This window comes from Benincasa hispida, chromosome 9, assembly GCF_009727055.1.
Source record: "Benincasa hispida cultivar B227 chromosome 9, ASM972705v1, whole genome shotgun sequence".
Classification (NCBI taxonomy): Eukaryota; Viridiplantae; Streptophyta; class Magnoliopsida; order Cucurbitales; family Cucurbitaceae; genus Benincasa; species Benincasa hispida.
In genome coordinates this window covers 3788596-3801706 of record NC_052357.1, presented here as the reverse complement: position 1 = coordinate 3801706, position 13111 = coordinate 3788596, and the positions used below count along the sequence as shown (strand labels likewise).

The 13111-nt window shown below is 32.3% G+C and overlaps 1 protein-coding gene and 1 long non-coding RNA gene across 2 annotated transcripts; both read left to right on the top strand.

The window, feature by feature from the left end:
* The first annotated feature begins 3947 nt into the window (after positions 1-3947).
* On the top strand, positions 3948-5507 carry LOC120086424 (probable inactive nicotinamidase At3g16190). The gene is made up of 5 exons (XM_039043067.1): positions 3948-4155; positions 4233-4346; positions 4444-4678; positions 4771-4887; positions 5146-5507. Exons 1-5 carry the CDS (start codon positions 4108-4110, stop codon positions 5211-5213), a joined length of 582 nt encoding a protein of 193 aa, XP_038898995.1. The 5' UTR covers positions 3948-4107; the 3' UTR covers positions 5214-5507.
* Positions 5508-6234: 727 nt separating this feature from the next.
* LOC120086769 lies at positions 6235-9316 on the top strand. The gene is made up of 3 exons (XR_005484322.1): positions 6235-8870; positions 9004-9084; positions 9175-9316. It is a non-coding gene; the product is annotated as an uncharacterized LOC120086769 (long non-coding RNA).
* Positions 9317-13111: the final 3795 nt, after the last annotated feature.

The following is a 13111-nucleotide window of genomic DNA, read 5'->3' as shown; positions in this document are numbered from 1 at the left end:
TTGAAGAAAGGTTCTTCAAATGTGAGTTTTCTTGAAACTTGTTTTCTTTGTAAAAGTATGTTGTAATTTAATTTAAATGCATATCTTTTGTATGTTCACTGTAAATTTGGTATTCAATAATTAATGAAATTTGGACGATCCGCTTCCACTCAAGAATCTCTCATGTCGAGTCCCTTCAGAAATGAATAGTCTCTCTATATAACACCGTTACTAGAAGACATTTCACTACAATGACCATAGGTGATTTGACCTTAATTCTGAGTGAGTTGTGAGCTCCTGTTTATGAGGACAATCCTTTGATTTGCATGGGTGAGAGTGTCTTTGTTAGCCGACTCAACAAGCTTACCATTTTCGGGATCTGTTCGATAAGGGAGCTAGGAACATAACTACACAAATGGAACTCACTCCTTCCCGTCCTTAGGGAAAGTAGAAAAATTTCTCCCTTAATAGCTAATTTCGGGTCTTGAACATTAAGACCTCAACCTCTCACTTACCCAAGAGGTGTTAGTTTATAGTTGGATTATAATTGTTTATTCATTAGAAGAATCAATGATACATAAGAAGTTAGAGGTAACCATAGGGGTAAAACAGTAATTTAACGCAACTATAGTTATGAGCGATTTGTGAAGAGTCGACTCCTTTGTTGATTGATTATATCTGTGGACACAGAATTATATCTACAGTGTGAAGAGTGCAACAATCGATCTTTAGTGGAGTAATCGATAGTTAATGAATATTGATTAATTTAATCAAAGAGTTTAATTAATTAATTTCATATAATTGGAGCTCCTAATTTGTAGGTCCATAGAGTCCTCTTGTTAGCTCACTAAAGGATAGATAAGAGGAATGATTTTAATTGTTCAAACCAATTAATGAAATAACATATTAGTGAGATTAATATGATATGATTAATTATAGATGTGATCTATAATTAAGAGAGAAATATTTGAATAAGATTCAAATATTAAATTCTTACGATTTAGATCCATGAAGAATTAATTAATTAATTTTGAGAGGTGAAGGCAAATAAACATGTGATGTTTATTTATTTATTAATTAACTATATATATTAAATTCATTGAGAGGTGAAGATAAATAAACATGTGATGCTTATTTATTTATTAATTAACTATATATATTAAATCTATATTAAATTGAATTTAATATATATGGTTATTTAATTCGTACGTTAATTAATTGAACAAATATTATTTAATTAATTGAGCTTAAGGGTAAGTTGGGAAAGACTCTTCTCCATATAAATATCCATTTATGACTAATTTAGGGGATGAAATTTCATTGAAAAACCCTAGCCTCCAATCTAGATTTCCCCTTAAATTTTTTCCTCTCAATCATTCTCTATTATTCTTCCTCCTCCAAAGTGATAAAGACCACTCTTCTACCTTTGAATTCCTAGATAATAACAAGGTTGCACTTGTGGTAGTGTCCTTTGTTCGTTGAAGAAACGTACGTGAGAAGATGGAGAGGAAAATGTGAAGAGTTCGGGATTCGACAAAAGTTTGTTGCTGTATCCCTTTGTTTCTTCTTTTAAAGCATGCTTCTATAATGTTTATCCATTATGATATATATTTTCTTTGTTGTTTTTGTTTCCTTAAAAACTGAAAAACAAAATGCAAAGTGATCTCACGCTTCTGCGGGAATTCAATTCCCTTTAGATCAAAAGATTGCCCTTGTAGACAAGAGTTCATATCTCACTCAGGATTGAGATCGAGTTACCTATGATCATCCTATGAAATGTGAATTTCTGCAATCAACGGTATTATAAAAAGAGATTAATCATTTCGTGATCTGGTATTATACAAACTCTTTGTATAGGATACCCTCACTCGCATGTTTCCACATGAACGATTAGGATCAAATTGTTTGTAACACTTTACAACTTTTGTAACAATTATAAAGTGGGTCGTAGCGGTAGTGTCACCAGGATAAGGCACCAAATCTTATCCATATACTACAAACCATTTAGATTATTACTATGATCTACTTGTGTGTGAACCAAATAACCTTAGTTCTTTATTTGATGGATTATTGCATATAAAAAATAATCAATCATTATTTCAAAAAACATATAATTACAAGGCTTTAGAGCATACATCCCAACACTTAGAAGGCTTATCAACGAAGTCCTTACATAGAGATCAAAATCAGAGAAAACTACGAACGAAGACTTACTTGATTTCTGATTGAGTGCAAGATTGAAAAGACAGAGTAAGAGAGGAGATCAACACATGATAATCCAACTCTAAACTCCAGCTACGGCCGAGCAAAACTCCCGTGGCAGCTACGGCATACGACGTGTTCAGAGGCAGCGGCATGGTGCTGTACAGGGAGGTTAGTTAAGAGAGAGGGAAAGAGAGAGAATAATGGAACCTTACCGGTAGCAACCTGAGCGGTATCACGAAAGATGGTCAATACATGACGGTCGACGGAGGACAAGGTTGGAGTGCAACGACTTGGAGGGTTTCATATTTTTTTTATTAGGGTTTCTTATTAGGGTTTCATATTTTTTTTTTTATTATAATTTTAAAAAATATTTGATGATAGTTAATTAATATCATAAATCAATGACATTAAAACTGTCTTAATTTTCGGAAATACGGAAACTTTTGCCTTTACCCATTAAAAATGCACTTATTTCACATTTATGACACTTTTTTCTCCCTCCAATCTCAATTTGGCTACATGCTTGGGTTATAAAAGTGCCATTTAAGGATATACACTTTGTAGCTGGTAAACATATTGGTTCCTAATTAATTTATTTATCTATCTATGTAAGAAATATTAAATTTTAATAATAATTTTATGAAGGACTAAATGGTAACAAATTTTAAAATGTAGAAACTTAATTGTTACAAAATTAAAAGTACGTGTATAGACTCAATTATCATATAAGTCAATATTTAGAGATTAAATGATTCTTTTTTACAAAAATTTAGGGGCAGAATAATTTTTAACCTATCTTTCAACATTGAAGGACGTATTAGATTAAATCGTTGGCCCAAACTTAAAACTTAACCTCATAATAATACATAAAGAAAGAAATAAATAAAGAGAGACCAAGGAAGGGAAAGAAAAAAGGGATAATTGTATGGCTAATAAAAAAAAAGTCTCTAAAATGAAATTTGTTCCACAATTTTATGAATTTTGTTCCCTTTTTTTAAGTCATCTCGGTCTAACTCTTGGCTCTAGTTTCTTGTTCTTTTTTTTTTTTCGTTTTTCTCAATGTTTCATCATTTACGACGATTAAATGTTAACACTCTTTGCTATTTCTTCTCACTATTTTTATTAAAAGTAGGAGAGCAATGAAAATCAAGAATATGGATCGAAAATAAAGATATATAGCAAAAAGAACAACAAGTGAGATCAGCAAGAGCAAAAGTCGAGAGGTTAGTACACACGTTTTATATATAAAATATTGTAATAATTTCATTAAAAAATTAGATATCGTTTTATAACCATTTGATCTTTTTTTTTTTTTTTTAAATTAAGTCTATAGATATTACTTTCATGATTCCTCCTCCAAATTTCTTCCTTAGTTTTTTTACTTTTTACCCATATTTTAAAAAAATCAAAATTAAAAAATTAAAAAAATAGTTTTTAAAATTTTGTTTTTGTTTTATAATTTGGTTAAGAATTGAACTAGTGTACTTAATAAAATGTAAATCATTGTAAGAAATAGATGAGAAAATAAACTTAATTTTTAAAAATAAAAAATAAAAATGGTTGTTTTTAAATATAGAAAAATGAACCAAAATATTTATACAATATAGAAAAATTTTAGAACTATCAGTTGAAGTCTATCAATATCTATTAACATTTATCATTGGTAATCCTAAAATTTTAGTATATCTTATAAATATTTTCTAACGGTTTTAAATAATTTCTCAAATAACAAACAATATAGTTAGCAAAGATGACAAATTTTGGTAAAGGGTACAATTATCCGGTCGTATCCCTTCATCTGTCGTCTTACGGAGCTGTTGTGATACTTCTCTTCTTTATCTGATCTTGCCAAGGAATTCATTATCAAGCCATCGCTATTTTCCCCAAAATTCCATCATCTTTCTCTTTCTGCTGCTTTTATCCATGGCGGATCAATTGAAACACACTGCTCTTCTTGTTATCGACATGCAGGTTTTTCCCCTTATCTTCTTCCCAATTCAAGTCCTCTTCCCCATAATCCAACTCTTTCTTTCAATTCTTCGTTGCAGAAAGATTTCCTTGACGAACAATCCGTCTTCGCTGTCCCCGGAGCCACCACCATACTTCCCTCCGTCATTAATACTGTCGAAATCGCAAGGAACCGCGGGTTGTTCATCGTTTGGGTCCGTTTATCTGAAAACGAAAAAGCCCTAATCCTCTGTTTGGATGGATTTCAAATATTGAATTGAATTAGTTTTCGTTTTGCTTGCTTTGCCCTAGGTTGTTCGAGAACATGATCCTCAAGGACGCGATGTTGAACGGTTCCGCCGCCATTACTATGGCAGTGGGAAGCCGAATCCTGTTTCAAAGGGAAGCAAAGGGGCAGAATTAGTCGAAGGGCTTGAAATGAAAGAAGGAGAGTACAAATTGGTGAAAACTAGGTTCAGTGCTTTCTTTAATACTAATTTGCATTCCCTTCTGCAAGGGATGGGTATTACTGATTTGGTCGTCTCTGGTAAACATACATATCTACTGTTAATCTGTATTCCAATGTGAATTTTGTAGATTAAATGTTTGAATTGATGCATGGTATGTTATTAATTCTAGGTGTTCAAACCCCAAATTGTATCAGACAGACTGTTTTTGATGCTGTAGCTTTGGATTATCATTCTATCACTCTTCTTTCTGATGCAACTGCAGCTGCTACTCCCAAAATTCATCATGGTATCTCAAATTTCCTCCTCTATAAGCTTTTGAGTTCAGTAATCAATAGTGATTTGTAATGTTGTTTACTGGACCTTTAAGAGTGTTGAAGTATTGGTATAATTAAATTTAGCTAACCTGTTAGTTTGAGTTTTTAGGTTGATTAGTGATTTAAAATCCCTTTCTAAGAACGAAGTATGATTTTTGTATTGAATCTCAAGACCAATGTTCTTCATCTAAGGATTGATGAGGGAATTTTTTGAATTTATTATGTATCAGGTAATATCACTGATATGGAGAATGTGGGAGTTGTGGTCATGAGAGTTGATGAATGGGGGGGACTCTGACGCTTGAACCCAATTCTGCCATTGGAAATGAAGTTCTAAATCTTAACATCTTGGTCGCTGGCAATTTTGATCTACTTCTATGAATCCATGGTTTGATCTTCAACAATGCTTCTTGTTTTCTTTTTTCCATTATGTAAAGACATTCATATTGAAACAATCTCTCAACTTTGATACTCTTACTCTGTATAATAAAAGAAAACAAGCTTTCTTTTTCATGGAAGAGAAGGGTATTTCTTCTCTCTCTCTCTCTCTTCTTTTGCAGTGGAAGAAATGAAAAGAAGTATTGTGTACTAACCAGATCCTCCTTTAATTTGCAATGAACAAGTATGTTTTCCATATTTAGGTAATAATATAATTCACTACATTTAGAACTTTTTTTTTTTAAAATAATGTTATTTTAATATTTATTAACAAAAATAGAGTTGTTTGAAAGTATTGACGAATATAGAGTTGTAAAATCGTGGACGGGATCCACAAGAGTCCGCAGATAAATCCTGTACTCAATCCACGATTTAAGGCTTAAACGTGACTTGGGTCTACGATTTTCTAGCCACATGTCATCTATATGTTGAAAAGTAATTTCACAAGTTTGTCTCGTGAAGTTGCTTCACATGACAATTTATTCATCTTCACAAGATGTATTTGTTTTTTTTTCATAATGTTGTAAGTTTGTCTCGTGAAGTTACTTCACGGAACAATCTATTCTTCTTCATGAGACGTATTTATTTTTTCATAATGGTGTAAGTTTATCCCGTGAAGTAGGGTTGGCAAAAAAACCCGACGGGACGGGGATTCCCTGGTTTGACCGAGGATGGGGTCAAACCAGGGAATTTAATCAGGGCCCGTCCGGAGGACGTGGGCAGGGACGGGGACAATATCCCCGCCCGATCCCGATTAATCCCTGACCCCGAATTTATATATATTATTTTATAAATATATATATATTATATATATATATATATATATATATATATATATATATATATATATATTATATATTTAGAAATTTTATAAACTTATATAGAAAAAGACCCAAAAATTGTAAAAGCCCAAAACTCAAAAGTCCAAAACTCAAAAGCTTTTTCCCTAAATCCCTAAAATTTATTACCTCCCTCCCCTTTCCTCTTTGTCGAGTCGACTGTTCAATGTCTCTACACCACCTACTCTACTACCTCAGCGTTTAGTATCCCCTGCTGTGTCGACCCTCTTGAGTCTCGCTCTCTGCCTACCGTGTGCCGGCTGCCGAGTCGCCGACCCTCTGGCCTCTCGCTCTCTGCATCCCTCCCCAGTCCCATCTCGCCCAAATCCCTCCACTCTCGCTCTCGCTCACGCTCATAACCTCATCCCTCACGGCCTCCCCTCTCGCTCATCCCACTCCACAGTCCACTCCATAAAACAGGCCCTCTCCACTCCATCCTCCGTTGAAGTATGCCTCAGTTGAGAAGTTCGTCCGACGGCGTTTCAGGTGAAGATCTAACTTTTGTGTTTGGCCGTTTGATAATGAGTCTTTATTTTTATACATATTTGATTGTTCTGAGAAAATATGTATGTTTGTGTATGTTTTGATATTTGAAATGTTTTGAATTTTAGGCTTAATATGTTTGGAAAATATGTTTGTGTATGTTGAAATTTGAATGTTGTTTTATGGTAGGTTGAAAATTTAAATTAAATTTTTGGTAGGTTGAAAACAATGTCGTCACCACCTTCTACAAATAAAGATTCTTCAAATCTAATTCCAAGTTCAATCCCAGATCCAACCCCAAATTTTAACTTCATGCTCATCGAATGATGATAATTTGAATGTTGATAATTGTGTTGTTCTTGATGAGGATATTGAGAAGGGATCTTTAAAGAGGAGATTGACATCGGTTGTTTGGAACCATTTTAAGAAACAAAAAATAGATGGAGTAGACAGGGCGATTTGTAATTACTGCAAACGAAAATTAGGTGAAAGTAAAAATGGAATCAAATATTTGCATGATCATATTTAAGATATGCCCATATAAAGGACAAAAGGACATACGACAATCCTATTGAATCCTAATAGAGAGAAGAACAATACATTGAGCTTATATAACTTCGATCAAGAAGCTGCAAAAAAAGCATTAGCTAGGATGATATAAAACATGAATATCCTCTCTCAATAAGTTGAGCATGAAGGTTTTAGGGAATTTTGTAATGTCATCCAACTATTATTTAAGATGTGTCAAGAAACACCAATAAAGAAGGAGATTTTGAAAATTTATGAGACTGGAAAGTTGAAAAACATGGCATTTTTTGAATGAGATCAAAGGAAACATTGCCCTGACAACAGACATGTGGACTTCCAACCACCAAACAGAAGGTTATATGGTCGTCACTGCTCATTTTTGTCGATGATAGTTGGGTTTTGCAAAACAAAATAATTAGGTTTATATATGTTCCTTCTCCACACACTTCTGAGATGTTTCATGAAGAAATAATGGAATGTTTGTTAGATTGGAATATTGATCGAAAATTGTCATCAGTAACTGTAGATAATTGTAGTACTAATGACTCTATGGTTAATATGCTTATTGATAGTTTGGGTGGAAACTTAATATTGGATGGGAGTTTGTTTCATATGCGGTGTTGTGCTCATATTCTGAACTTGATTGTGAAAGATGGGTTGACAGTGATAGGAGATGAGATCGAAAGATTACGTAGTAGTGTGTCTTTTTGGGTGCATACACAAAAAAAAGAAAGAGAAATTTGAGGAAACTGCTCGACAGTTGAATGTTTATGATGGTTAGATGTTGAGTCTTGATTGTTGTACTAGGTGGAATTCTACCTATTTTATGTTAGTCACCGCATTAAAGTACAAAGCGATTTTTTATTGATTAGAACAACGAGAACCAAAGTACAAGTGTTTGCCTTTGGATTAAGATTGGGTATTAGCAAAAGAGATATGTGAGAAACTGAAAATATTTCATCACGTGACTGAAATATTTTCTGGATCCAAATATCCTACCGTTAATCTTTTTTCCTAAAATTTTGTAAATTGAAATTGGCTATTTCTGAGTGGACTAATTCTGTCATTCAAGAGATCAGAGACATGGCTTCAAATATGATGTCAAAGTTTGATAAGTATTGGAAGACAATTCATGAGGTAATGGCTATAGCTGTAGTTTTAGATCCACGTTATAAATTAAAGTTGACTGAGTTTTACTTCCCTAGAATTTATGGAGATGGTTTTTTTCTTGAAGTGGAAAGGATTAAAAAAATTTGTTCAGATTTGGAAACAGAATATCAGTGCATGAAGGTGAAAGTGGTGATTATGCTAGAAATTTAGATGGAACCTCACAGAATATCGAATTTGATGATTTTAATGATTATGACTTGTTTGTATCAAATTCCAATAATATGAATCAGAAGCAACAGTTTAATGCATATTTGGATGAATCTATCTTACCTCGAGCATCCGATTTTGACATTTTGAGTTGGTGGAAATTGAATGGTGTCAAGTATCCAATTTTACAAGAAATTGCAAGAGACATATTAACTATCCCGTTATCTAGTGTTGCATTAGAGTTGCTTTTAGTACATGTGGTAGGATTGTAAGCCCACATCGTAACAAACTTCATCCAAAGACGATAGAGGCTTTGATGTGCGCTCAAAATTGGATTACAATTTTGACAGGTTAGTTTGTTTATTTTGTTTTACATCTTTCTATCATTTAATATATTAATAAATATTTTCTTTTATTACATCTTTCTATCATTTAATATATTAATAAATATTTTCTTTTATTACAAATATTTGACAATGTAAGGTACAAGCACGGGAAAAGAAATGGTTGCACATTTAGCAACTGTTCTAGAAGATGCAGACAATTGATGGCGTGGTGACTAAGGTATATGTTCAAGGATTAACATTATTTCGTGGTCTAGTTTTTTTAAAAAAAATTTTATGACATTATTTGTTTATTACATTTTAAATGTAGGAATGAATACAACTAAGGATGAGATGATGCCAAGAAAGGTGATGGTGAAAGATTTTATTGTGAAGTTGTTGAAGAGAGAAGGACGAGTTTTATTGAAAGATTTGATGGTGAAATACTTATTTGAATGTATAAGACGATTGCCTTTAATTGACTTCCTTATTCAAACTTTATTGAATTTTAAGTTGTAAAGTTATCTAATGGATTTGTTATCTTTTAAATTGTTGATTGATTGTCAATTAATTGTCAATTGTGTTTATTTCATAGAATAGTCTATTGTTTTTTGTTCATTTGTTGTGCATTAGTCAAATTTCAAATAAAATCACTTGAATTAAAAAACGAGGAATTTGATATACTTTTTTAATGAATTTTCTGTGGACTAATAAAATTTTAACTAAAAAAATGGGGAATTCCCGCGGGAAACGGGGAATGGGGCCCGCGGGGACCCCGTTTCTCCAACGGGGAATTCCTGCCCCCGTTCCCGCCTTCAAATGGCGGGGATGGGGGATAATTTCCTCCACGGGACCGGGGATGCAGAACACCCCCGGCCCGGCCCGGCCCCGTTGCCAACCCTACCGTGAAGTTACTTCAAGAGACGTCTCGTGAAGTTACTTCACAGAATAATCTAATTCATCTTCAGGAGGCGTGTTTATTTTTTCATGACTTTGTAAGTTTGTCTCATGAAATAACTTCACGAGACATCTCAAAGACCAAGTCACTATAGAAGTTTGCCACAGTCATCTAATCAATTTTAATGGTTTTTTAAAAGTAATTTAATGGTTTTTAATGGTTCCAAATTTAATATAATTTAATGTTTTTTAATGGTTTCAAATTTAATGATTTTTTTAAATAAAAATATGGAAATCATAGACCTCATCTACGAGTTTGGTTTCATTGACTAAGTCATACTTAGACATGGAGGCCACGACTTGATTTAACAATAATCGCGAACTGGTACACGATTTTGCTATCCTATTTTTGTCAATACTTTTCTTTTCCACCTTATTCTTGTAATTTCTTTCCCATGTACCCTATTTTTGTCATTGCTTTAAAAAAAAAGACATTATTTTTTAACTTAATCCCTACCATTAAGATCAATAAATATCATTCACGCTTCTAAAACGTCTAATTGTATATGAGAACTTAAATTTATAACTTCAGGAAAATGAGCACACATATAATTGAGTTATGTTTATCACTTTTAACACTTTCCATTTTCGCTATTTTGCATTCCAGTAAGTTTTAGTATTAGATGTCCAATTAGATGCATCCAAGTCTAATTAATATATTTTACAAACATGTTTCTTATTCTATTAGTGTATACTTTGCACCTTTTGATCAATGATATGTTCCTAAATTAGTTTAGTTATATTATAAAATAAAAACAATTCAAGTTGATAATACTTATATAAGTGTTTTCAAAAAAAAATAAAACGATTATTATATATTGGGGGTGTTTGGCTCATCAACATGAGTTGAGTGGTCCACCAACTTTAAATGTTGGTGGAGTTCGTTGGTATATTTTACCAACTCACCCCAACTCTCATTTTTTTCATTTTTTTCGATGACTCCACTCATTGACCACTTTCGGTGACTATCGATAACAACTCTAGCGACCAATTTTGGGCTTCGACAATCACATGTGATGACAACTCCAGCAATCAACTCCAAGCTCTGACAACTCTGGCGACCAACTTCGAGCTCCAACAACTACCTCCAGTGACAACTTTGACGACCAACTTTGGTCTCTAGAAATCTTCGCGCGACAAACTTCAACAACCAATTCCAAGTTCCGGCAACTATCTCCAATGACAATCCCGTGACCCAACTCCAATGACCACCTTCGTGCACTAACTCTGACGATCACCTTTGTGCGACCAACTCCGACTACTAATTTCAGGCTCCGACAGCCACTTCTGATGACCAACTCCGACAACCACCTTCGTAGGCCCCGACAACAATTTCTGACTACAAACTCTAACGAAAATCACCTTCGATGACCACCTTCGAGCAAGCAACTCCAACAACTAACTCAGGGCTTCGAAACCCACCTCCGATGACAAACTTTGGTAACAAACTCTAATACCACCTTCGGAATCCAACAACCACCTCTGACTACAAACTCTGGCGAAAATCATCTTCGATGATCAACTTCGACGCCACCTTCGTGCAACCATCTTCAAACTCTGAAAACCACCTTCGACAACAAACTCTAATACCACCTTCATGCGACCAACTTTAGGCTCCGACAACCATCTCCGACTATAAACTCTAGTGAAAATAATCTTCAATAATCAACTTCGTCAACCACTTCCAACTATTATAAGACTGATGACTATTAAAGTATATCGTAGGGTTGTTGATTATATAAATAATAGTATTTTGTATACAATAAGTGCAATATTTATACATAAAAATTTATAAAATATATTTTTATTTAATTGAATTCACATATCAAGTGAGTTTAACAATATCTAGACGAAAAGTATGTATGTAGTTAAAAAATATGTAACATATAAAAAAAATCATAATAATTTAAAAAATCATAAAATAAAGATTTTTTATGAAGAATTAGTGAAAAATGAAGACTTGTTCTCTAATGATCCTCCAAACCTGGAGGAACGGAAAGTAAAATTGTTGAATAAATGTGGTGACATTCCATTGGCTGCTGAGATGATAGGGGAGATTCAATTAAAAAAATCCATGATAAGGTAAAAATACAAAGCAACAACAAGAAGAAAAAGAAAAAGAAAAGATGATAATGGAATTCATGGAGAAAAATTAAAAATCAAAAGTTTTGCTTTCTCTTTGGTTTCTCTTTTTTTAACTATATTTTTGCATGAAATGTAATGAGTTATTGTTGTTCATTACCCAAAAAAGAAAGAAAGAAAAACTTTAAAAAATAAAAGAAAAAAATTGTAATCGATATTTTGTTCAAACAAAGATGAATAGAATTATTGAATAAAAAATTTCAAAACAAAAATAGTAATCATCAAAGTAGATTATTTAAAAAAAATTTAAAAATTACATAGAGAGTCTAGACATATGAACTCGGATCAAATAACTTTCCATCATAAATACAGACATATGAACTCCACAAAAATATAAACTCTATAAACATATAAAATCCAGATATCCTATCTCAATTCATTCCATAGATTGATATAAGATAATAGAAATTTTCTCAAAATAAAATTGAAAAAAAAGATTGGAAATTGATGCTGAAAGGCTCTTATAATTATTCTTTTTTAAAACATATAATTACCATCTTTAGTATAATGTTGAAAGATTATTAATTTCTTGGACAAAAATCAATTTATATCCCTAAGTTTTGAGAGTTGTATTGATTAAAACCATGAACTAATAATTGCATCATTTTCTTAAGTGTATCAATTTATACTTTCATCCAAATTTTGTTTGTCTAATGTCGTGTGAAACTTATAATCTGAGTCAAATTAAACTTCTAAATTAGCATTAGCCAATCAATTTAGACTCTTCAGTATAATTACATTTGAAAATCATTCATGCATTAATTCTCAAACATGTGTCGACTTCTTCAAATGTTGATTTTACAAAATGGAAGATTAGAATAAATGCATGAATGATTTTCAAAGAAAATTTTGTCTAAGAGATTAAATTGATTTATTTAGTAAAGTTTAGGGGTTTAACTGAAACAATTAAGAACACAAGGTTTTTCAAACAGAATGTAATAAAGAGTGTAAATCGTCATACTTATAAAAGTTCATGGTTTAAATTCATACGTTATTAATTCAATATTTAAATTGATAAAACTCCTAAAGTTTAGAACTATAAATTGATATTGCTCTTAATTATTTGTTTATAAAGTATTTAGAGAAATTAGAAATCATATCAATTTCTTTATATTGTTATGACGATGATAACAATAATAATCTAGAAATCTAACAAATTTAGAATGGGG